Source organism: Stegastes partitus, unplaced genomic scaffold (genome assembly GCF_000690725.1).
Source record: "Stegastes partitus isolate 25-593 unplaced genomic scaffold, Stegastes_partitus-1.0.2 Scaffold33, whole genome shotgun sequence".
In the NCBI taxonomy this organism is placed as follows: Eukaryota; Metazoa; Chordata; class Actinopteri; family Pomacentridae; genus Stegastes; species Stegastes partitus.
The window spans coordinates 296,152-323,201 of NW_007577764.1; the positions used below are offsets into that span (position 1 = coordinate 296,152).

The following is a 27,050-nucleotide window of genomic DNA, read 5'->3' on the forward strand; positions in this document are numbered from 1 at the left end:
CTCTGATGCTTTCTTTCTGGGATTTTTTTTTTTTCTTCTTCCCTCTTTTCTTCACAGTTTCTCTCTCTCCTGCCTGAACTTTTTTTCCCCCAGTCATGGCAGAAGATGACAGTTGCTTCAGGTACATTGTCTAATTAAGAACCTTGAATGAGAATAAATTACCCCTCATCTCTACAGCTTTCGTGTTTGGAGAGAGAATTGGCAAGTGTTGCACACAATAGCATATGGAGTGAGAGCGAAGCCTTGCTGTTATTCCATTTGAATAGCCTCTGCCGGGCTTATGCAAAACTTCAGGGACGTTCTATGTGTTTACCTGCCGCCCTGTTAGTTTCTGTCGCTGTGTTTTCCAGTTCAGAGGACGGCTGTGGGCGAGGTAAACCAAGAAGCTCCAGCTCCCTCGCTTCTCAGTCTTGGCACGTGTCCCTCTCGACATGTTATTAGAACGCATGAATCTTCATTAGCATTAATAGCCTCTAAAGACCCGCAGGATGCACAAAATTAAATTTTGTGCCAAGCTTTCTGCTGAGTCGCCGGTTTAGACAGCAGCACGGTCAGGGACGGAGCAGAGGAGGTTTACAACAAAGTGGCACGACGGTGTGAAATCACAACATCTTTGTTCGCAGCCTCTCTGTCAACTCTGAGTGCCCGTGCTGAGTCACAAAAGCTCTCCAGGAGAAACAATATAAAAAAAAAAAAAAAAAAAAAAAAAAAAAAACACCTAACAACAAGGGAGACACATTAAACAACAAGCCAGAGCAGGTGAGGCACAAGTCTAGTCAAAGCGCTCAGTGTACTGTGGCAGAACAAGAGTGTAGAGAGGAGATAAGCTCGGGATGACATATGTTTGACCGATGGGATTTAAAGAATGGACACCTTTTGCCAAGAAGCAATGACAAGATAAGGGTAAAGGAACCTGTGATGGTCATAACCTGGCCTGAACCTGGATCGCTACAAACCTGCAGTTGTATTTCAAGTACATAAAAACAGCAGACCAGACACAGTACCAGAGTATGCTTCTGTTGAGAAAATGCAGAGCTGCTTAAGATTCATTGCTCAAAACCTTTAACAAAACCTCGATTCTAAATCCTATTTATGGCATCACAACACTTAGAATCTAAATTATTTTAGTTCTGTTATGCTATTTGGGTCCCTAATTGTCTCTGTTGTGTGCCAAAACTGGACTCTAACACCAGAAACTGTATATAAAGACAACCCAGTCACCACAAAAGATGTTCCTACACAACCTAATGTGCATTCTAAATTAGAAGAATTAATAGTTTTGAAGGGAATGCATCTTCTGTCAGTTTATGTTGGTCTGTACTTTATCACAAATACATCCTAAGCAACATATCTTTCACATTTTTTTTATTGCTTTACTGTTGCTCCTTTTCAGCCAATCAATGACTTGTCACCTTGGTAACCCAGAAAACAGAGAAGATGCTTCAAACATGTAATGAAATCGTCATTAAAACCATTATATTTGTCCGAACCCTAACCAAGTCATTTTGGTGCCTAAACCTAATCAAAGCTTCTAACACGGTGTGACATTTTGCTAAAACTAACCACAGGTGCCTAAACCTATCCAAAAAGGGAGTGAAAACAACAACAGAAAATGAAACAAAGGTCTGACACTGACGGTTGGGTGAAAATGCCTCCATCCTCCCCTCCTATATGGAGACTTTGTGGCTCTTTCAAACTGACCAAATAAGCTGCGGTCACAAGTGACATATCCGTTTATTTCAAAAGGAAATTAACGTTCCCCTAAAAATGTAATTGAGGATGAAGTTTTGTTGTATAGGAACGTACTTTTATGGAGACTGGGTTGATAAAAATGGACAAAACCTCTATGACATCACCATCCTGGCAGTGCCTGATTCTAAATAATCCAAAACTGTGCAAACAGGTGGTGCGTGAGAGGAACACAATTTACATACGTGAGTTATACACAAATTAACCTCACCGCCCTCATACAGTTGTTATCAACAGTAAAATTCGCTACAGAGACCAAAACCGTTCTTTAAACATCTTTCTATCTTTCTTCTGTAACGCTGAGCACTATTCAGTAGTGTACAGCTCTGCAAAAACGGCCTTTTTTCTACAGTGTTGTCACACAGCAGACAATGTGGATAAAAGAGAAACTGAGAGAACACCTCTTTATTCCATGCATTCTTTTTCGTTTGCCAAAATCTCGCACCTACACTGTAAAATGTAAAAAAGTTGCTTAGAAACAAATCTAGGAAACCGGTTGCACTCAAAAAAGGTAAGTAAATATAAGCATTAGTCTTAAATTCAGTTTACTTATTATCTACTTGTAAAGTTTACTTAAAATGCAGCTGTAATTACTTAATTTTGTGAACTTAAAATAGCAAATATAACAAACTTGATCTTTCCAGGTGTTAGAAACTTAAATAATAATAGATCAGATTTATACAGCGCTTTTCTAGACACACAAAGACGCTTTACACTGTCAATTATTTCTTAACACACATTCATCCTGGTGGTGGTAGCTACGATTGTAGCCACATTCTGCGCTTACGGCCCCTCCAACAATCCATTCATACGCATTCGCACCAGGCAAGGCGGGTGAAGTGTCTTGCCCAAGGGCACAACGACCATGACACAGGTTACAGGGCGGAATCGAACCCGACCAGAACTGACCGACCCCGCTCTACCACCTGAGTCACAGCCGCCCCGTAAAGTTTCTGGAAACTTCTCCTGCACTTCTCTACTGCACATGTGCACTGTTGAGCTCTGTGTTCGATCCAGGAACAGAACGTTTCAAGTCCAGTTTACTCAAGTGTTTTTAGTTTTATAACTCTTTAAGGAAAAATGAGTCCATATTCACAGTCCATGAGTTAAACTAACAGGACAATGAGAAATAAATAAAGTACACTAATGTGATTCCAGTGAGGTATTACCTTTTAGAGTGTACTTTACATTATGTACAATGCGTCTCAGCTGCGGAGAGTTCAATCACATATATGGGTCTGTTATTCTGGTAGCAAATAATATAACAACGAACTGTTGGCCTCGACATGAGGAGTGAGCTACAGATGTCTAGTCAGCTTGGTTCTTTCTAACTTCACACCCTCCGATTTTTATTCATTGTCGGTTCAGCCCTAACATAAAGTTTTGTGCAGTTTTCTCTGGAGCCATACCAAGCTTCTGTCAACTTTTTTCACAAAGCAATACCCTCCAAGACCTGTAAACAGACTTTGATGTGTAACATTGCATGGAGTTTCCTCTTTACAGCTATGGAGTGATTGGTTCAGGCGAATAAACTACATTATCGGTTGGACAACTAAAACTTTTAGTGGAGACTGGTGAAATTTTGCAGTTGTGGTTGGAGGTAGGCACTGGACCTAAATCTTTAAATGATGGATGCGTACTTTTTAGGCATAGCGAGCTCATTTAAACTAACAGAGGAAACCCTCTGTTCAATATTACCCACATTTTCTGCAATAAGCAGTTTAGTTCACACACCATTACCCCTAATTACTCAAAATTACAAGTAAATCACCTTCACTGTAAGCAAGAGGCACAAATGTGTGTTACAGAAAAGGTAAAATACAACAAGGGACAAGTTATAGTGAGAAAGTGACAAAAAAAGAAAGCGCAAAGTGACAGAGTGACTAAAGAACTGCATCTGGTGCTTTCTGAAGCACTTCCTGCTGCCGTTAGTCAGCTCAGTCTGCTCTGCTCCTCATTAGTCTCAGTGTGTAGGCTCCACTACATCATCTGGTCCCTGCCTCCAATCTGCAGCGCTGGTGTTGCTGTTGGCATCGAGATACTCAAAAGTCTTGGTATCTGTCTGCCCCAGATTCACCCGCCGTCCTCTTTCGGGGAGGGGTTGTGCTCTACTTTGCTTTCCTGTATCGCTGTCGAGTTTTTGTTTCCCTGTCAAAAGCAACTTTGCTCCGTGTGTCTATGCACGCATATGTAGTTGTGTGTGTTTGAAAGCGTGTGTGCCAGCGGAATAGGTGAGCCATCCAGCCGGGAACAATTTGACTTATTCTGGATTCATATCTGATGGGTTTCACTGCACTTTCTGAAGGCTGCAAACTCCACCGACACACTTGTGGGATAAACCGGCTGGCAACACTAGCCTGTATGTCTCAACCAGCAATCCCCAGTCATACTTTCCAGTAACAGCTGCGCAGCCAACTGGAGGATGGCATCCGTTTTATTTTCTTTTTCCTCCCAAAAACAACGTAATAAATATTAATGATTTGACGTATGGAAATGGGGCGAGGAACCGAAAAGGGTGCCAGAGAAGATGGATGAAAGGCGAGTCTGTGAGTTTAGGGCAGCAGCAAACACATTCCTCACAGATAACCGAGCAGCAGCCAGACACCTTGGGATTAATTAGCTACACAATCCCTTTAACACAGGCTTTTTGTTTTCAATCTGTAGATTATTTGTTCTGTTAGGAAACAGCGAGAGAGACAGTCAGAATTTATTTCCTGTGGATAAGATTATAATTTTATTAAGCTGGGTGGGTTGTTGTTGTTTCTTTTTTTCTTTTTTTTTTTGCAGCTATTGTGCCTCATTGTAATTTCACTGCCTCAAGTCAGAGTGTTCAGCTGCCATCTATTGAATAAACAGAGATGAAAATAATCTTTGATATTTGGAAGGGTACAAGGGTAGGTAGAGAGAGTTTGTTTGTTTGTGGGTGTTGCAAATATTGTGTCAGTGTGCCAACAGTGAAGAGAAGCAACAGAAGAAATGAGGAATGTGCGAGCTTCTCCATGTCTTTCTTTGCGAGGACTAATGTGATCTTTTGTGTCCTGGAAAGTGAGGATGTTTTCGGCAACATTTTTTTTCTGGCCCGCATTTTCTTCAAAGCGCCGCTTGAGGGTTGAGATGTGAGGTTAGAGCAAAGGTTCGGCTAAAGTTTGGCTTCTAAAGTGTGGATTATGTCAATGAGGGTCCTCAAATGCGGGGACACATATGTGTGCATGTGCTGGTGGGTGAGTGAAGGTCTCTTAGCTGAAAGATCTCCAACTTCACAGCTCCAAGAAATGCTAAAGCATCACATATCCACACACAGTCGCAGCAAAACAGCAGATGCACGCTGACACACACACACACACACACACACACACACACTGCGACACACAGAGATAAACACACACAAACACACTCGCGGAGCGTAACAAAGCCTCCTGTGGTGCAACAGAGATGAGAGGCACAAAAAGATGCAAGAAGTGCAGGGAGTGACAGCAGAAAAGGTTGGGAGAGAAAAGCAAAAAAAAAAAAACACATGAAACAGAGGTGTCTACAGTAGTGGAATAGCAAAGTAACAAATCCACACTCTCAGCCTCACATTATGTCGTTTTCCTCCCTAGAAAGAAACGAGGGAGAAAGTCGAAGAAAGTGAACGACGGATGAAAAAGGCAAGACGGGAAGGAAAGAAGCTGATGAGAGCTAATGCTTTCCCTGTCACTTTTCACTTCAGTCGGGCCGAGGAAGATTTCGCTTCTGCCTCCGCCGCTGATTAGGCGGCGAGCCAAAAAAACAGCAGGACAGACATTGTTTGTGGGATGAGACGAAAGAGTGAAACAAGCGACTGGTGCCTTTGTTGCTCTAATCACAACCGCCTATTCTTTTCAACAAACATCCATTCATTACTGATAACAACAAGAGAAAAAAAAAACTGCACGAGGATGAATTATTACACAATTACATTACAAATACTGCTGAATCTTAATGAAAGGAGGTTATCAACAATCTCCACGGTGCCTCACAGAGCTGAAAGAAAGAAAAATGTGAGATGTCGGTATAATTGTAAAAATAACAGCCTAAGAAGCCATTTCCTTGTCCCTCTCAGCGCATTTACTGGAGGACTTCAGCCCTGTCCACTTACTATTATTGACTCTCAGATGGGATCACCATGGTAACAGGCCTCAGGGAGCCTGCAACGGACCCGATCTACCCTGCATCCAAGGCTGCGAGCTTCACAACGCACAGACCTGAGCGCGCACAAACACCTACACCCTCGCGCACGCTCACACTCAAGCACACACAAGAAATGAGACGGAAAAAACTGGATCACTTTTGTGAGACAGATACCAATTGGATGACATTTGAATGGATGGAAGCTCCGGCGGAACAAATGAGTTCATTTCTACTGTTCATGTCGCAGTCCAGACCTCCCTCTGGATATCAAACCGAGATCACGCTGAAACGCTGGAGCGACGCCTGTTGCGAATTGTACTTTTCACAGCTGAATCCTATATTTCTGCGAGCACGGAGCGGCGACAGATAAAAGCGTCAGAAAAAAAAAAAAGAAAAAAGACGCTTTAGATTTACACAATCAGGCTCGCTGCTCCCAATCAGCCAAGAAGAAATGCACGCACAGCTGCGGTGAATGTTAAATGACAGGGAGGCAGGCAACACTCAGGTGAAACCAACATGAGTAAGCGTTTGGAAGGAGAAAGGCCTGCCCTTGGTACTGTAAGCTAAAGGCTTGTAAAGTCCTAATTTGTGAGACTCTTAAAGATTGATCAAGTGTTTCTGTATCTCGCAGTTTAATAACCAGCCGTGATTTAAAGAAGCTGTAAATTTTAATGGGACCTTTAAACTATAACTCATGCTTATGTCCAGCAGTTCCTCCTTTGTTTGTTTATTCATGATTCGCACCACAGGAGGCGAATGAATATTAAAGAGGCAATCACGACCACTGGGAAATTACAAAACTGCAGTTACCAAAGTAACATTTGCCATGGTGAAAGATCAGAAGGATCAAAAGCTAATGAGAATCTGGAGGACAGTAAGATTAAGGGGGCACTTGAGCAATTTAGTATTGCTCTTCCGTGAAGTGGCTGGACTTTCAGGAGGCAGTTTGAACAAAAAAGGGCCAGCAAAGGACAGGATGCCCAGATCTTTACCCCTAGTATCGATAAAGCCCCCACAATCACTTTATCCTACATTTCCTTTAATGCAACTCAATAGCAAAGCAAATTGCCCCATCTTTCCAACTCCAGAACTGTTTCTTTTCCCAGCAGTTACTAGCACTGACTACACATAAAGAAGGACAAACGCTCCATAGACTGACTCATTAGATGTTGGCTGCAGGTACGAGCCTGCCATTGGCTGCTCATTTCAGGTGACCTAGTCTTCAGTCCACTTCACTACAGAAAACAAAAGCCTCCAGGCAGCAACCTATCACATAGTAAAGTTTTGCAGAGGATTTGGACTATGCATCAAGGCAGCCCTGACCTTTTTTGATGGATTTTCCATTTTAGTGATAGGGCTCATCTCCCTGTGTGCAAAAGTTCCACTAAAACAGCACCACGCGTCACTATTTTGAGGGAACACCAAAGGTGCTTAGCTTCACCCAATGCGATTATGATTTTAAAAAATAACCAAACGAGCTATTCCCCCCTATAGCAGAATGATAATGAAGTGCAGCCATATGATTACGTACTACAGAATGGACAGGCTAAGCGAGACTACACCATCCATAGCACCACCCATAGTTTTCCTGGAAAGCAGTTTTGAAGCTCAGTGGGTTGACTCCGATTTTTCGCCACCTCAGCAGTGCCTGGCTCCTCTTAATTCCTGGCTAATCCAGAAATGACCAAAAAGGTGAAGCATGGCAGGAGCTGAGATGGACCATGCAATTGCTGAGTCATGAACTGTCCTGCAGTGACACGCACATGTCACTCAAAGTGGTCACACTCTTAATTTTGCAAATTTTAAGCCTTAATATAATCCAAACAGGTGAATTATACACAAAATCATCCCCTGTACAGTTATCAACAACACAGAAACTAACTATAGACACCAAGACCAACTTTAATAGCAGGCTGTAAATATGTTTATTCTGCTCTAAAGTTAGACATTTTGGGTTCTACGGGGGTCACTTGTTTGGTGCCAACCTCAAGTGGCTATTTGAGGAACTGTAGTATTACTTTTATACTACATGTATTGCAGACTGAGCTATTGCAGGTTGTTTTTTTCTGGTAGAAATGTCAGAACTACGGTAGTTTGTCCAGACTTTTAAACTTTCTGTTTCAGTGTGTTTCATTCTCTTCACTCACTCCACATTGCATCGATTATTCTGCCCTCTGAGTCCCAAATCACAGCAGAACAGAGCAGTAAAACTCAGAGGGAGACAGACCGGTGTATAAAAAAAGACAGATATTCAAAGTCACAGCTCTTCCGAGACGTGAGGTCAAAGGTCAGGCCGGACCAGCAGAACATGACTTGGCTTTGTTTAACCGAGTGCAGCCCAAATATCTCACCTTTATTCCACCTCAAACCTGTACTCTCGCTCATCCCCCCCGAAAAAAGTCAGCGTCCTCAAAACCTTACACTTTCTTTCTCCAGAGATGTCTCCCTTGAGTTTCACTTTTTTATTTTAGTTTTTTTTTTATTTTAAACCACATGGATTGTACTTGTTGCATAAATCAGTGATCGTATTGATGGTAAGAGTTTCTCTCCTCATTTGTTTCTCTTCATTTTCATGTAAGCTTTTATCTGACTCTGATCCCTCAGACAAAACTTCAACAACTTTAACCTCCAATACTTCACTAATCTGACTTTCTTTGACAATATTTGCTTAAAATTTTGTCAAATTGGCACTAAAGTATGCCACATCAACTATCATCAATTCCTGTTTGCATCTTACCGTGAACATATGGACAAGAATGAATGAATTACTGCAATACTGAGGAAAACCTAAAGATGTGATGAGTTTCAGGCAAGTTTTAGAGCCATAAAGGATGAGTTATAAAGCTTTTTCTTTGGCGATGAATAAACCTAAAGGCACATTCCTTTTGTCATATAACTATGCTCACTTTTACATTTTTTATCTTCAGTTTGTGTTACTTAACGTAGCTTCTATACCACAACTATTCATACAATAAAACGTGCCTAACTCACTCACACAATAGGTACAATTCATAAAAAAAACAGCTATAATCGACCAGCAGTTCGTCAAGCAGTAAAAAGCAATAAAAAGACTGTTTTAAATAGAAGAAAGCAGCTGTAGTCAAGCCAGTGAATAAGATAATAAAAGGTAATAAAAATGGATAACAGATAAAAAGACAGACTGAAAAAAAGAGCTGTAAAATACTTATAGCAGGTTCTTAGATGAGAAAATACAACAAGTTTTCTGGGTAATGGGGACGTAATATCTGGGTGAACATCATATGTAGCTGAAGCCTAATGTATACAGCAGCTGTGGGTATTTCCTCTGTGTTGTTTTACAGTGACACGCTGGCCGTGTTTCCATGTAGCATGCAGTTTGTGAACAGCCTCCTTCACGTCCCCCCCATCTCTTATGGGAATTCCCATAATGAGCGACAAAAACCAGCTGGACGCAGGTGTTGTGTATAAACCCCAATACATTATCCCACTGGGCTTCCCTCGCCCACCTCCTCATCCTTCACCTCTTTGTCTGCACTCACATCCACCCCCTTTCTCCTCTCGCTGTTTCCATTTACACATCCTCATTAACTTCCATCTTCCTAAATCTTGTTGTTTTCTCCACCTCTGTCTCCACATCCTGCTTCTGCCACATCCTCACAGTCATCCGTCCTCCCCCCACACCCGGCTTCATCTTCTCTCCAGCAATCCTGTCACAGCGCATCTCCGGCTTCTTCCACCCATCCTCGTCTTCCTTCGTTATTCATTTTGAGATCTCTTCATTCCGCTCTGGATTATGTCCTCCATCAGTCTGTCTACCAACACACACCCTTTTAACTAAAACGAACTAACGAGGAAGCAACGTTTACTTCCGCGTTTCTATTTTTTTTTGTTTACCTTTTTCGCAAGTAGCTCCGCCGTAGCTGGGCAGACAAAGACACACAAAGGAGTTGATCTCGTCGATGCAGGTTCCTCCGTTCTGGCATGGATTCGACTGGCAGTCATCAATGTCTGGAGGGAGAGAGGAAGAGAGAGGGCATCAGGTTAGATAGAAACACGCACTTTCCAATCGGCTACTTTTTAAACTACCTGCCACAGCTTGTTACCAGAAAAAAGGGAAAAAAAGAAAACCCTGAGAGATCAAACTTTTGGAGAGATTAGAGGTGTTTCTGAGAAAGTTATAATTAAGGCGAATTGATTGAACTTCATCAGCGAGCGGTTTGGGGATGCACTGAAGCGCATGATGCTAATTGCAATGTGTTTGCGGGACGTGCTGCAGTTCTGCTGTCAGACTCCAGCCACGAGAGTGAGGGAGAGTTTGGAGGGAAAAGTGGAAAGAAAGAGGAGAAAAACACTCCAGTTAAGGACGACTTTCCATCTTCAACACTTGCTCCCACACAATGCACCAGTCATCTCGCTAGCAGCTACAAAAACACACACACACACACAAATCCATTTGAATGCGTGCTAAAGTGACCAGACACATTGCGCACGGAATGCAGATGTGATCCCTCAGATCACATATCAAAAAAATCAAGTTTGCGAACGCATGCAAATTCATATTTCGCAGAGGCGTCGGGGGTGAGAGCGCCAGTTCTGTTGAGAAAATAGTAACTGTATTTTTTTTTTCTCTCTCTCTCTTGCTGATCTGGGCCTGGGGGCAAAATCATTAAAACTGCAGCTGGTATCCCACAATCCTCTACCATCGCAACAACTGAGCGAGTCCCTGGGGCCTCGGCAAGAGGTCACGGGAGGGGAGGGGAGGTGGTGGAAAGTGTGAAAGAGTGAGGGGAAGATGTGGGGATAAAGAGGCACGGAAGAGAGTTGCGAGGGAGAGGTGATGAAAAACAAGGGTGGGTGCCGAAAGACAGAGGAGAGGTGATGCGATTCCGCGAGAACGGGAAGTTGGCAAGTTTCAGGGGTTGGATTACAGGGGCTTTGCAGGCAGACAGCGTTTGGGGCGGAAGAGTGTGTTTGGATAAAACAGCATGACAGCTTCATTGCTGGTTCCCCGCTTTGGGCTGGCTGATATCAAAGGCTTGAATTTGATGCAGGAGGTAGAGACCCAGCCAGAGGAGCTGGAATGAGATGGTTGGTTTAGTGTATCGCGGGATATCCATGTATAACTGTCTGTCTGGCTCATGACGGGGCGGAAGAAATAAAATACAACAAGAGAACAGAATAACAAAGCGGAGACAGCCAGAGAGTAAACACTTCCCCCCCAGCATGAAAATGAGTTTTAAGTCTGGTTCAGATAATCTGACATCAAGTGGGCGGCGGGTCCACATTTTTTTGGTGGAGGAAATAGCTAAGGCTTAAATCCTTTTTTGAACTTTAAGAGGCACAGTGATGTTGCAGATGAGGCTCAATTTACAATTCAGCATGTGAAAGCCAGTCTTCAGCGCTTCTGGAATGAAGGTTAAATGTCAGCAGGGTTGTCTTGGATTGACTTTTTTGAATCAAAAGAGAGCAGGAAAAAAAAAAAAGGAATGCATAAATTACTGGCATAACGGCACCACCTATAGGCTGCTTCATATAATCACATTAACTCCTCGTCGCATGAGTTGCCTCGACTGCAGACTCACAGAACCACTTTCAAATTGTTTGGGAAAAGTGGGTTAAGCCCCAAAATGCTGACACAAAAGCAAAATAAATAAATAAATAGATAAAAAGCAGACCTCAGATGGCGGAGACACACAGTCACAGGATTTGTGCAAATGTGTTCGTGAAGGGCAGATTTAAACGTTTCAACATGGATTTGCAAATTTATCACGAATCACTGCGAACAAGACCTTTCTAAGGAAAACTACAGGAGCTATGTTCTCCAAAAACGGCACTGAAAAAGCTTTTTTTTTTTTCTGAACACGAACTGCTCTCTGTGAGTCCGGCTTTTCAGAGCTGGTGTTCGTACCTCACTGTCCCACTGAATAAGTTAAGCATCATACATTTTTATTGCGTTACTGAAAGTTAGACTGCATCGTGGGATTTCTAGGGTTTCTAGTGCTGACGAGTACAAGTTTCAATCTTCACTGCTCTTGTTTTATTCTGTTTCTTATGAGTCCTTCAGATGTAACCCTCTGAACCCCAAAACCTACAAAACCATGCCTTTCAAACTCGTAGGTTTGAAAGGCATGGTTATGTTTTTTGGAAAAATCGCCAAAACTGCAGCATGTGTCAGAGTCAAAAACTGTAAAAACAAAAAGAGTTATTGGATTTCCAACTTTCTGAGCAGCCTTTAAATGAGGGATATGACGTTTGGTAGGCACAATTATACAAATCTAACCTACAAAATGTTAAAAACGTATCAATTCATCAATTTCTTTTTTTTTTAAATTTACATTTTTGATGTTAAAATTCTCCAAAAATACCGTTTGCACAAAGCAGATCCCATAAAAACATCACTCTTTCGCACAACCATAAAGCCAGGACTGACTCACATGCAACCAACAGTCACATTTGATTATTTTTGCTTGAACTGCAGGATGTGTTTACACCGAGCAGATAGGAGACAAGTATGGAGAGAAATTACAATGTAAAATATCTATAGTATGTAGCATCAATTCTTTTTTCCAAGTACTGGTAACACCTGTTATTTGTTTTACATGCAGATTTCAGATATTAATACTAACAATCACCCTTTTTTAATCTTTTCTGGCGTTCTACCTTTGTCATACTGCACAAATGATTGTTTCTGGTAGTCCTCTTTACTTCTAACCGTAGGTGCAGGACTTTTATTGCAGTGCAAAATGAGCCCAGAAAAACATCACAAAACTTGAGGCTCACAGCATTTAGGAAGTGCGATACTAAACAGCAGCAAACTGTAGGTGTGTTGCTATGAGCCTTTTTATACCTTAACACCATTACTGAATAGTTTCAGTTCCCACCACAACCGAGTGGAAACATCACTCTGCAGGGTTACCGTCAGTTGTGACAAGTGACATTTTGAGTCTACTGCGGTACTTGATCATGCAGTGCTTTGCCGTAAATAGGAGCCACACGGCATTAATGGTGTTAAACAGTGTGTTGGTGAAGCGACAGATGAACAGCAGTGTTTTATCTCGAGCAGGCACAGAGTCACAGAAGCTTATTAAAGGCAGAAAATATGACTATACAAGAGTTTTAAAAAATAGATATTTAATTATAATTGTAAATTCGACCTGTCCAGGGTGTCCCCTGCCTTCGCCCTGAGTCAGCTGGGATAGACTCCAGCCCCTCGCAACCCTAGTGAGGATTAAGCGGTGTATAGATAATGGATGGATGGATAATTGTACATTTTGCTTTTTCACTTCCTTATTTACTTGCAAGATTTCACCTGAGCAATGTGACCTTAAAGTGTTCATACTCAGCATGAACACATGAATAAAGATCCCCGAATGAATCTTTAAAGAACTCTGTGTAAATGAAAGACATGAAGAGTGATAGACAGGATATTTGCCCCACTTCTACATTCGCTATGAACCAACAGATGAGCAGGTTGTCAGTACAGCTGTTCAAAAAGGAAAAAAAAAAAAAACCTCCAACACAAGCCAGCATCTGGTCTCATTAAGCTCAGCAGCGCAGAGGTATAAGCCAAGGAGCGGAGGAACCCCTTGGATTTTAGGAGCACAGGGGTCAATAAAGCACAGCTCTGAACATCAGCTATTAGTGGTATTACTACAGCAGACCAGCAGATATTATCTGAGATGAGAGCCAATAGAGAGGCTCTATAGATATTAGTGGCTTCTTCTTGTCAAGTTCACAGAAATCTGGAGAGATTCAAGCACCAAAGTGGTTGATGTACACTAATAAGACCAATCCCTACAGCTCAAATCAAAATATACTTCAGAAAACCGTGCATGCAAAAAGAATATTATCCATAAATGTAGTTTCTGGAGACGGGCATTTTCATTTTCACATGAGCAATTTTCTGGCCTTGAGGGAAAGCTACAAATTATTTGATTAGATTTTCTTTGGACCTCTGTGACTTTAATGAGACGGAGCTCTGGATTAACAGCTGAGGACCAACACAGCAGCTTTAGATTGGAGCAGATTGGACTTTACTCGTCCCGCTGACATCTTTAATAACAAAAATTAAGGGATTCTTATCAAAAATGATTATATTCTGGTGCAAAATAGTAAACAAAAAACAAATTAAAAAATACACACCAAAAACACCATTAATAACACTATGGACCTCACAAATGCAGTACTGTCCAGGTTTTGATAAAAACAGACATCCAGAACAATCAGAATACGGCTGATTAAAAACGGTCCATCAATCTGTTTCCTCCAGACGTTGGACGGCATCTTCAGCGGTATAAATGTTTAATTAAAAAACTTTAAATTACAGAGTAGGTGCAACTTTATCTTCCTTCTTATTCAAAAGTCGGTAAATGCACAAATCTTTTCTATTTTGCCCGATTTACTGTCGGACACAAGCTTCCCTCGACTTTTACATTTTTTTTCACTGTATGAGAACTGGAAGCTTTAAGTATGAGTTGCAGACTTGGCCGTCGCTGACTTCCAAACTGCTTGTACTGTCCAAGCAGCAACCTCCGGGACTGAAAAATGAAGCCAACGCTGAAGTAGAAGAAACATGCAGTTCCGTGAGTGGGCACTTGAGGCTGGCTCCGAAGGCGAGTCGATCCCCACAGACCTTCATGTTAAAATGTCCAACTTTACTGAAGAAATAGACATGTTTACAGCCTGGTACAAGACACGGTTTTGGTCTCTTTAGCTAATTTCCTTGTTTGTGACAACTGCCCAGGGGAGGAATTTTTATATGACTCACTCAGTTTAAGTGTATTAATGCTTAAAGTTACGCATAATTAGGGCATGGCTGTTTTAAGTGGCAGGTGGGTGCCATCAGAATCAATCAGGTACTAGAGTCCCCACACTGAGCTTCAAACTGCTCTTCAGGGAACCTACAGGTGTCACCTTTATGGTCAGTAGTACCATCATAAAATCTATCAAATTCTGCACATCTTGCAGGCGAAGGTGAAACATCCAAGTTAAGTCGCAGTAAGCAACATGCATTTTTGCCATGGAGGAGGACTTTTGATGCCGAATCTACATCATATTACTACAATATTGTATTAAATGGCCATGAAAACACATCAATCCTCGAAGGCATTGGTTTTCAATTTTCTTTCTGCCAAGGATGCCATACAAGACAGAAAATATAGCTGGGACTCCCTAATGTCATTATTATTTGATGAAACCTGTATTTTATAGTCTTAGTTATGTAAGAGAACAACAAAAGAGAAATGTATTTAAATGATACTCAACATATATTGAAAATATCTGCATCACCTCAACATAGAAAACGATTCAAGTGAAATCTGCACATAGTACTGGACCATCAAGATTTGGTTGCACCTCCCCACCCCCGTTTTTTGGCACAGCATAGTATTAATTAACATTGTGCTTAATTTGGACATCACATTTTTGCATTGATAGAAAAACTGACACTGACTTGATGTATAAGGGATGATTTCATCAGAAAAATTAAGCCGCACCACTTGGAATCAAATCAGTTTAATAATCATCAGTGAATTGGATAAATGCACGTACGTGAAATTCTAACTCGCACACAGTCGAAAAAACGGTGGCATATGCGACCAAATGTCATATCTGTAATAATCTGCACAACCCTGTTTGACAAATGCTGCTCTAAGGTGTCCAACTTCCTGTCCTCAAACGCTGTGAGGAGGGCCACAGTGCAGCAGGCCTGTCCACTCAAACTCCACTCCACGTCCACTCTCCCCCAGCTGACCTAATGAGACGACCGTCCAACTTAAGCAGGTGGCAGCGCTCGTGTGCGACTGTATTTGTGCATTTGCTTGTGTGTCCGTCACTTTCTGGCTCACTCCCCGGTACAACCAAATCAGGCCCGGGCACTAGTAGCGTCTCCAGGGAGTGGAAGAGAGCAGCGCTCCACTTATCTGCTGGCAGGGAGACGGATGGAGGGATAAACAGGTGCCAGCCACTGTGGTCATTTCTGGGTGCAGCTAAAACACGAGCGATCCAAGTAGCTTTCCTTTGAGCCAGCATTATCAATTTGGATCCGCTGGGGGGGAGGCGGCAAGTGACTGTGAAAAGTTGATGGTGACAAATATCAAATTGAGGTTTAAATGTATAGTTTGGATGTGAATGTTCGATTGCAGGGTAAATATTTAACCTGCTCTTGTTGTTTATACCTGAGCAGAGCTGCTGAGTTCAAGGACGGAGGATGGGGAAATGAGGGAAAGAGGAAACTGGGGGTGGTGTCGGTTGACAGAATATCTGCAGGCTTACTGCAGGCATGTGTTGAGACCGTGGTATGAATAATTGAAAAGGGACGGAGAACGAGATAGAGAGACCCGGAGCAGGAAGGAGACAGACAGTTAACAGAAATCGGGTGGCAGAAGGCCCTGAGCCGGACTTTCCACATTCCCCATTTGGGATCATTTGTCAGTTCAACAAATTACATTAAATTCCTATTACCTCTTTACTTGTCCAGAGCTACATCCAGCTCAAGATCAACTCCATCACCTGCCTGCTCGTACTTCTGGTTCTTGTTTTTTCGCCCCCTCTGGAGGGTATTTTTCTACTTTCCAAACTGTGAGATTTATGCTTTCAATTCTCGGTCCAGCCAGGGCGTTTGTGAATGCTGAGGCCAAATAAAAAAGTAAACAGCTCTTTCTCCGTTGTTTAAATGAGACTTCAGCCTCAATCAGCAGTTTCATGGTTATGAATCCTTGTGGGTTTAACCAGGAGGAGTCCGGCAGAGAGAGAGAGAGTCCACTCAGGGGGTAATAAAGTCTCAGAGAGATCGATCAATATTTCAGCCAAGGACCAACATGCATTAAAACATGGTATATTAATCCAGTCGTCTCCTAAAAACTACACCATAGTTAGGAAAGGTAATATTGTTATATAGGGACTGCTTTAAACCCTACAAAGTACAAACACTTCAAACTGGATAAAGCCTATTTTACATTTTACTCATAATGAGGAAGTGAAGAATATCCTGTGCTCAGATAATGAGCCGGGATCTTTTAAAGTGTCTGAATTTTTAGAAGATTTAAGAGGCTTCTTGATCTCCAAATAGACGCTATTCGGCTTGAGTCACACATTAGGCTTGTGGTAGTCTATAGATTAATTAAAAGCTCACATTAGACGCAAATGACAACATAAAAGCACGGCTCGCTACGTCTGATGCTGCCGATAATTTCTAATATCGTAGATTCTCTCCAGCGTATTAGGCCATCAATGGAAGAAGCATAAAGAATGGGGACATTTTTCCGGAGTCAAAATCTAAACTTCTTCATTAAGTCACAACAAGCAAAGATCAATACGTTTTGGTATGACACTGAGGATTATAAAGATCTCCTGTGCAGGACAAGAGCTGTAATTATTCCTGCCTGTCAGTGGACTTTTTAAAGAGAAAGTGCTCAGTATGAGCGATGGGGTCCTACGTGAACATAATTTTCTGCCAATGTGTTTGCTATTTCCGATGAGAAAGGTCTGTTTTGTGTGTTTTTCTTATTGGTTTGCAGCGCTTGAGGGTCAGCGGTGGTCAGATTGTTGTTGGTTTTTAGCTTTGACACCAATAAATGTATTGTTTGGGCGCATTTCCAAAGGTTTAACAGGCTTTTTTTGCTGCAGAAATGTAGAAATACACGGAAAATTAAAACCAGTGTGAAGCGAATAACACTGATTATCTTGTTAGAATGACACATGTCAGCGGGTGGGACACGAGACAGCAGGTTCTTGACGTTGATGTGTTGGAAGCGATAAAAATAGACAAATATCAGGACGTAAGCGACTCTGGTAAAAGATTAACTGTGGATCAGGGCGTCTCCTCTTAAGGAAAGTTCCCTGTATGGTCCAAAAACAAATGTTTGGGTTCTGAAAAAATAAAAAGAAAAAAAGTAAGGCAACAGTTTAAATCAGTCTTTTTGAGTTATGACAACTTTTACATTGAGTTTATGGAATTAGTTTCCCCCTGTAATCAAAGCTTTTTTCTGCTACAATTGACTTAACGAATATTAGCATAAACACAAGTCTTTAATTGCTCATAAAAACGAAAGGCTTTCCATTAGTTTTTTTCATACCTAATTAGCATAATTGCGAACACAAGTTTTTCAAATCAACAAATGTTTTAAAAATTAAGTGGCTTTAATTAGAGTTTCTTTAGCAGTTTTTCATGTTTTTGTTCATTTAGCTTTTAAGAAATGATTTAATTCAGCAAAAGCAATTATTAGGCAATCAAGCTTTGTTTTTGGTATCATTTAAATTTAGAACTACGGTTGCGTACCTGAATGTCACCTTGAAACAGCAAATTGAATTTAAATTACACTTGTAATTAAGTTGATGCAACATTATAAAGTCAACACAAATCATCAAAATAATGTTTGCAACTTCAAAGGTTTATCTAAATCAATCAGCTTGATTTTTTTTTTCTTCTGCAACCATGCATGTATTTAGGTTGTGAGAACAGCTACCCCGAATTGCTTTTTAAAGTGTATGCAGTGGGTAGTATTTACTAAAACAACTAGTGAACCAGAAACATGTGCTTAAGGCTTCTTGATGCACATGAAGAGTGACGGTTGGAGGTTGAAATGTCACAGAACACTGATCAGGGTGCCGGCGTTGACCTCCGTCCACACCTGAAAATGTCTACAATGGGCTCATGAGCATCAGAATTCGACAACGGAGCGATGAATGAAGGTGGTCTGGTTTAATAATTGATGTTTTCTTTTACTTCATGAGGGCGGCTGAGTGCAGCAGGATGCTCTATGGAAAGATGGAGCGCCAGTAGAGACAGTGTGATGCTCGGGGCAATGTCCTGCCTGTAAACCTTGGATCCTGTCATTCCTGTGGATGCTACCTTGACTCATAGCACCTACCAAAACACTGCTTCACACCACATCGACCCCTTAATGGCAACAGGATTCCTTGACAGGTCAGGTCAGGATAATGCTTCCTGCCAGGAATTTGTTTGAGGAGCTTGACAAAAAGTTCAAGGTCTTCAAATTCCCCAGATCTTCAACCCAGCGTCTGTTGGATGTGCTGGAAAAACAAGTCCGATCCACGGAGACCAAACCTTCCAGGATCTAAAGGACCTAACGTGTTGGTGCCTGATACCACAAGACACCTTCAGGGGTCTTGTGGAGTTCAAGCCTCAACAGACGTGTTTCGATGGAACCTTATTAGGCAGGTGGTTTTAATGTTTTGGCAGAATGGTGTCTTCCGATACACACACATCCAACCAAACCCGTTCTCCTCGAGGGTACAAATTAGCAGCCAATTTTGTGTTTTGTTCTGCATTTCTTGTTGTTGATCCATTTCAGGTGTAAATTTAGGAGATATTTAGACTATTGCATGCTGTCACACACATTACAACATGTCTGGATGACAGTTCTTTTCTTCCTTCTTTCTTTTCAGTATTGCACCTTTTTTCTAACGGAGGAAGAGTTTGGGGAGTATTTTTTTCAAATAAATCCAAGACCTGTTAGAAAATGGCATCTCATTTTTTTAACTGTATTATTTAGTACAACAGAAGAGGATACAATCTTGGTTTTATATGTTGTACATGTTGTAGTATTTAACAGAACTTCATACATTTTTTATGTTTGTTAAATGTTTTTAAAAAATGTGATACTGGGACAGTGAAATTAGGTCAGCAGCCCAGAGAGAGTTCCACATTGAAGGAACACGATGTTCCTTGTGTAGGTATTTGTTGCACAGAGAAAACATTTTTTTTTCTCCGGTTGGCTGATGAAAGCCACAGTTTGAAATGTGTATATTCTCCCTTCTCATTAAACTAACTGAATTGTGTTCTTTTGGTCATATTTTTTTTGATTGTGTGGCAGCGCGGTGTTTTGCACACATCCTGCTTTCAACTCCAAACACTCATAAATATTCACCCACTATATCAAATAAAAGGAGGTGTCAAAAAAAGAAGAAAAAAAAAAGCATGTGAGGTATTTTTTGCTTGGCATTTGTTGGCTTTGACACAAAAATAGCTACAATTTCCTCTGAGCCGCTCTTATAAATTTCACTCGAAAGTGGTTTTAAGTGATTGTTGATCCTGTGTTTAGGTATTTCGCGATGTAGCTTGAAACCACCGAAGGTGCCGGATGCCCATTCTGAACGCCAAAAAACGACTGCAAACATCTGTTGAGAGGGTCAAGATTGCAGTCATTTACCTGTCAACCCAAGGACTGTTGGAAAGGGCTTTGAAATTTAGTACTGCGACAGCCGTTTTTCTTTTTTTTTTGTATCCAAGAGCTATTTAACATTTGAGGGCAAATGTTGAAGAAGCGACAATCCTGTTTCTGCAAAATGTCTCGGGCGTAATTGCTTTGGTCAACTGTGAATAACCCGAAGAAAAAAAGTGTTTCATTAAGTGAAGAGGACAGCAAGAAAGAAAAAAAAGTTGAAGAAGGGGTTAGGGAGAAAGAAAGGCTTTAATGAGAGAAAATTGAGCATTCAGACAATGAATGAATAGATAACAAAAATTAAAGACATTGCTGTGCACAGATTTGCAGCACAGTGCGCTTCTGCTCGTCACCATTGTGCTGATTCATTACGTTAATACACATGTAAACGCACAAAAAGCAGACGGTGGCAGGTGATTAAAGGAAATCTCATTATGCGTCGCGTTCGATTCGTCCGCGCCGAACTTCTACTGCTGGCAGGCGCGGACATTTGAAAGCCGGTTTGTCCTAACAGAGCCGGAAAAATCACAATTTTCTGTGTGGACTAAATGCCAGCCGTACAGATCAAACAGCAGGCTGATCAATTACACAGCGAACCTTTGAACTAGTAAATGCCACCCAAAGATTTCACTTCTGACAGGGTGGTACGGAGGGCATGAAGGGACAAAATTAATAACACAGAAGAAGTTTTCTTTCGGCAGCCACACCGAAGAAAATGGAGATTCATGCAAGCACACGCTAACACACTCCCAATCACTCGATCTCTGGCACATATCCACGCAGAAACACACTCCCACAAACATACTGGGTGCCCCCTTATCAGCCTATAGCAGTGACAGATCTGGTCACCCTTTTTACGTCCTCCTAATTGCCTCCGAACCACAGCTGACATTATGTAAAAATAAATTGACATGACATCCTGCAAAATGGAGGCTTTGAAATGGAAATGTTTTGCCACACAAAGGTTTTCGCTGAAAGGCTTTTTGTGTTTGTCGTCTTTCATAGTGCCAGACCCGGAATGATTGACTTACTTTAGCTTGCTGAGGGGCATTGACATTTCCCTGCCCTTCTTACAAAGATGGATACCTTTCTATTGAACTGCTGCTCGTCCAAACAGCACGACCACTCAATGGACCATGTTGCGTCGTGTCAATAACTATAATGATGGCGAGCGTGGTGTGTGCACAGCGGCATTAATGGGCATAAAAGGAATTTTAGGTGTTTTTTTTGTTTTTTTTTATGTATACATCAGAGTTATGTAAGAATTGTGTGTGTGTGCATGGTACAGAACCACTAAATGCTCGTGTTCTTGTGTGTGTGATGGAGTTTATAGACTCCACATCCACAGCTGCAAGCATAAACTTGTGTTTCATAACATATGTTAGTGTCAAGAGAAAGTGGTTTACTTGGCTTTTTTGCATTTTTGCCTCTTACAACAACAACTTCAAGCTGCATTATTTAATATCTAAGCTAACAATTGATCAAAAAAACACTTTTGTACAGTAAGTGGTGCTTTTGGTGGGGAAAATACAGAGAATTATCCCCCTGGCGCCTGTACAACAAGGCAAGTTCAACATACCCAAGATATCTTTTGGTTATCTGGCTTCACTGAGCCTAACAGCCACACAAGGGTGCTTATCGATTTGTCAAGTCAACCAAAGCCTTCTGAATCTACCTGTGAGATTGTTCGCATAAAGGTGTTGGATTTAGCTGCAGATGATCAATCGCAAGCATGGAAATGACTAGAGCTGCATATTTTTCACAAGAGGAACAAACCTTTAACCCAAACCGATGTGGGGGATCTAAAATTATAACAGGCCTGCGGGCAACTCAGGTGCTGCAGCCAAAGCCAAGAAGGACAGTTGCTAAAACTTGCTGAGTGTAACAACATATTTGGCTTAACAATACCACTGCCCCATTATTGAGGCACAAGGAGATCTGACTATAATCTCATTGTGTACTGTTGAATTAATGTGTTGCTTAGATGTATTTTGATGGATCATTTTAGACATTATTCTCTCTGCAACCCTGCTGTTGTTGATTTAACCCCTAAAAACTCATTTCTGTGTATTAAAGTTACACATTTAGATGTTTTTTCCAATAAATAATCTCATCAAATGGCTTGGATGTAACTCTACACTGTTAATTTTCCTCTTGAATGTGCAAATCTCCATCTCTTTCCACACCCACTAGCTGCAGCTTGAGTACACCAGCTCACCTAGAACTCTGCTCACACACTCTAAAGCTACTCTCTGCTTCACAATGCCATTTTGTACTATTGGACTAAGTCAACCACACAAGTTTGAACGGAAAAACGATTCAGAAGAAGAAAACTGATTACATCCACAGGATTGCTTCTTGCTGAAGCCCTGGAGGTCTGAATCTGTGTTTTGACAGTCATTAATACACAAGGTTTCAAGATGTAAATGCTCAGTAAGTGCTTATTTCACTCTTGACATGTCTTCTAATACATAAAAAAAAAAACTCCATAAGAACATGTTAAGAGGATGAAAAGCTTGATTTAACCTTTAAACTGTCTTGGGAGCATTCAAAGAACAAACAGGCCTCAAACTGATGAGTAATCTTACTTGCATATCTTATAAGGTCAGCTAGTACAAGGAATTAATGCTTTATCGGTCTCTGTTTTAGAATTGTGTTGCCATACAAAGCCCTATAGACCACTAAATGAAATGGATTTAAAATAGCTCAGCTCTAATAACGCCTCCTTCCTAAGAAATTCTCTTGTTATCTGCGCTCCGTGGAAACGATGATACCTTTTCCAAAAGAGCTGATTGGTCAGTAGGAGGTGCTCCACGTACATTCATTTGTTATTATTATCTTGAACATAACCTGCAGGTACGGTGTGCGGCATAAGTTACCATTTAAAAAGCAGATCGTGGTCGTAACCCAACTTTAAATCTTGCTCCGTAGTACAGATCTCAGTGCTGCACATCCCCTAAGTGTTTCTTTCAGCGCTGCTACATCTACCAAACTCTACCCCGTCCCCACACAAATGACAAAAAAGACAAAGTTAGCAAGTAGCTGGTGAACATAGTGCAGCATTTGGCAGCTAAGAAGCCAGATATTTCCCCCAGGAGATGGTAGAGATGGAAAAAAGAGAGTTACAAACCACTGTGGCTCAGAGAAAGTGGCAAGCAGGGAGTTCACACAGGAGACATATTTAAATCAAATAAAATATGAAACAGTAGAGAGGGAAATCAGTAATATCAGCAGTGTAAGCAGAAAATGCCATGCGTGCTATGGAGGTGTTGAAGGAGCAAACACAGAAGAAGGTTAAGAGAGGGAACACATGCCAGCTTTTTTAGCCTGGAAGGCCCAGGTGAGCTGCATTAGCTGATGACCCTCCAATGTCAGCCAATTGCCCCATCAGGTTTATTCTAAGATTGCCTTCAAGACGATGGGAAGGGCATCACAGAAAAAAAAAAGCAGAGTGAATATTGGACTCATTCGCCAGATGGCCCGAAACACGACTCTGTATCTGTTTCACCAACACGTTCACGACGGTAAACCAGCGACGTGCCGCAGCTTCCCTCGCCGTCGTGACCCAGTGTCACCATGCAGCCGCGTGAAGAAGTGGGAAACTGCAAGGTAAGCGCTGAAATGACAGCAGTGTGACGGTGGCGGAGAAACAAAGCAGCAACAACAGGCACGTTAAACTGACCGCTAACATTATTTTGACATCTTTCTGCACCAGTTTATCCCAACATTCAGAAAACATCTAGGTCTGTGAAATCTGTTAAACTCCAGCGCCGTGTTGCGTTCCAGCTCCACTGCACTGAAGCTGCACCAAATCGGACAAAAACTGACGTTGCGATATTTTGTTATTCTGCGATATATTTCGCAACATTTAAGAAAATGCAAGAATATTCACCAGATGACTTGAACAAGTTAATTTGGAAAGAAATAATGATACTAGAATACCTGGGGCAATTTTGTCAAATCATTACATTTCAGAGGTGTTTAAAAATTCACATTAATGTCAGAGGATATTCGTCCAGGCATCCAGAGCTCAGACTGTCAACCTGGCAGTCTTCTTCATCACTCACTCTCATTACTGGTTTGCCCTTCAGTGGTGCCTTTAACAATAAATTACTTATAAATCTAACATTTATATAACGGATTCAACTTAAGAAAACTGTTGCCATGTGCACTACCCACCAGTTGTGAAATGCAGTCCATGGCTAAACTTCTGCAGCCTGGTTCACTTGTTCAGACCAGCAGCTCTCACTATGCTCACCAAAGTGTCTGTTGTTATACAGACTTGGCATTTCATCAAGGCCGACACTTTTCTCATCACGATGATGAAATTATGTCCTCACTTGTATGACCCTCCAGGAAAAATGCATTTTGTAAATCTTTCAGTCGTTAGGCTACACTAACGTGGATGGTAAGACTTGTGTAGAGCTCCACTGATCACGAGTTTATTGCAGCTGCATAATGTTCGACTCGTGAAAGCTCTGTTTCAATTTGTGCCTGCATCTGTATTGGACAAGTTGAAAAGTCAGTGATTTCTCTCCACAGTTTAGAAGCTTGTGGTGCAACACTGACAAAGGTATTCAAAATAGGTTTTTGATTATGATAGCATTCACATCTTTCACGTTCATCGAACAGAGGTTTGTGGGGCTGATTTAAAAAGTAAAACAAGATAGTTGTGTTGCAATCATGTAGTTCTAACAATTACACGACACAGTATCTGGTTTTTTTTTTTCAACTGAAATATTTCCATACAACTGACGCTGCATTTCTTTATGTAACCAGATCTGGATTGCATAAGATCCATTTATCACAGATTTTCTTGTGTCTCTGAAGCTGAAATTCACTTGTCAATACATAAAAGCCTGTTTGCAAGTATTGGCAGTTGACTTAAAGTTTTATTGTATTTGCACATTTCGTTCGTGACTGACTTTGCACAAATGCTCATCAGCTGCAATATTAAATCCACTAGCAGGTGAAGTGAACTGATGATCTTATTCTACTGCTTTGTTTTGCTGGGAAGCTGTGGATCCTGACCTTAATGTGGGTGTTCCTTTCTCATGTACCACCCAGCTCATCGCAACGGCACTCCTTAACGGCCTTCCTCAGCAGGACAACAGCCCCTATTACAACTCAAACACGGCTTCCAAACTCCTTAAATCTCCGGTGGCACTAACCTACAACCCACAGGACCTAAAGCGTCTGCTCTCAGAGTCATGGTGCCAGACACCACAGGGCACAACCAGAGGTCCCGTGTCCATGCCTTGATGTGTTAGTGCTGTTTTTTTTGGCACAAGGGGGACCTTTATCAATATTAAGCAGAAGGGTTTAAATGTGTAGTTGATAGGTGTATAGAGAGAAACAGGGTTTTGTGTTTATAAGTGGAGAGAAACTGAGGAAGAAAGAAAGAAGCAAGAAATAGCGTTGCTTGAACCTCCACTCCGACCCTTTGTCATGACATATATTGTGCTTCAATACAGCTGAATTTACAATATTGTTGCTCTAATTTACGTCATTTTCTGTTGCTGTGGTCAGACATCAGACATACTGTGAAATTTGAACACCGCTCAAAAATGTTACCTTTACCAGCAGCCGTTACGTTATGCTATGTTGTGCTGCATCTGTCCTGTGAGATTAGTCGTATCGACGTTTAAAACGAGTGATCACAGGGAAAGTTTCCACCGCTGAACTTCCAAATCCCTGGAAAGAAGATTCGAGCAGCTCAGCAGAGAGCAGATTTGAGACTAAAAACAGGTGTTAACTTTAAGCTTTTAGTGGTGTACTTACCATATTTAATGCACTTAAAATTCTTTGAGTGCAACACGTGGGGTTAAGGAACAAAAACAGCTGACGGGGTAGATATGAAAGAGGGGAGACATTGGTTTCCAGCCCATTATAACCGAAGCATTATTGCAGGTTTGGTATAGAATTATGATTAGGAACATTGCATTCCTATATTGCATATATTAGGCTTGTTCTTCTAAATTTCAGATAAGAGAAGGCCATATGAAAAAAGACATCCTGCAAGAATATGTAGGATTTCCAATGTAAAATGCCAATCAGCCACGTGTAATAAACTGCAGCTGGATATTTGTCTCTATCAAATAGCAGTCTGCTATAAAAGATATTCGATTGGCTTCTATATATTGCATCCAAATAAGAAATGCAGTTTAAAATTAAACAGCCAACTCGACAAAACAGAGCCATGGAGGAGACGGAGCGGCTGCAACGAGGCAGAGAAAGGTGAGTAAAATATGTTAAGCTCATAAAAGTGTACGTATGTGATATGAGGAAGTTTGTTCAGGTGTATAAGCTCCAGAGCAGCTACTTGTGGTGAAATTATTTTGTCTGCTGCCGTTGCCAAGTTCAAGAATAAACTTTGAGTCTAAACTTTTAAGCTAGTGTGGATGAGAAGTCCTGAAAGTGCTCTGGGAGTGAAAATTGAAATAGAAATTTCTAAAACCCAGAGACAACCGGGTGAAGTCCGTCTGCTGTCAGAGATCATCAGGTGGGAGGGAAAATGTCACAGCAGCTAATAAGTGGAAGTCAGATTTTAAATTTTTTTTTTGCTGTGGTCAGTTTTACAAGTTTGATGAACTAAAATGCTAATATTCCAGCAAAGGTTGTACCAAAAATACTGTAAAAGAACTAATAACCATCTCATAAATATAACATTTGCATTCGATTGTATTTATTTGACTATTAATGCTTTATGAAGTACACACATGCATGAGACAGACAGAGATAGATTGATAATAAACTGTATTTGGACAGATTACTGATGCTTATAGATACTATATACTAATGAAAACACATTGATTCAACATTTTTGTTGTAAAAACTAAAGTATTCATACAAGATATCACTTCTTTAACAATTTTAAAATTACCAAACCAACATTAGTTTTTTCTGGGCTGCACCATTGCCTCGCAGCAAGAAGGTCGTCTGTTCGTGTGCCGGTGAGGACACCTGGGATCTTTCTGCGTGAACTTTGCA

General features: G+C 41.2%; 1 protein-coding gene across 1 annotated transcript in view; it reads right to left on the minus strand.

Moving 5' to 3' along the window:
• Positions 1–27,050, minus strand: part of ncanb (neurocan b) — a 123,134-nt gene that overhangs the window by 27,679 nt on the left and 68,405 nt on the right. The window contains exon 10 of the mRNA XM_008300600.1: positions 9,772–9,885. Coding sequence (XP_008298822.1) covers positions 9,772–9,885 — 114 coding nt within the window. The remainder of the gene's footprint in view (positions 1–9,771; positions 9,886–27,050) is intronic.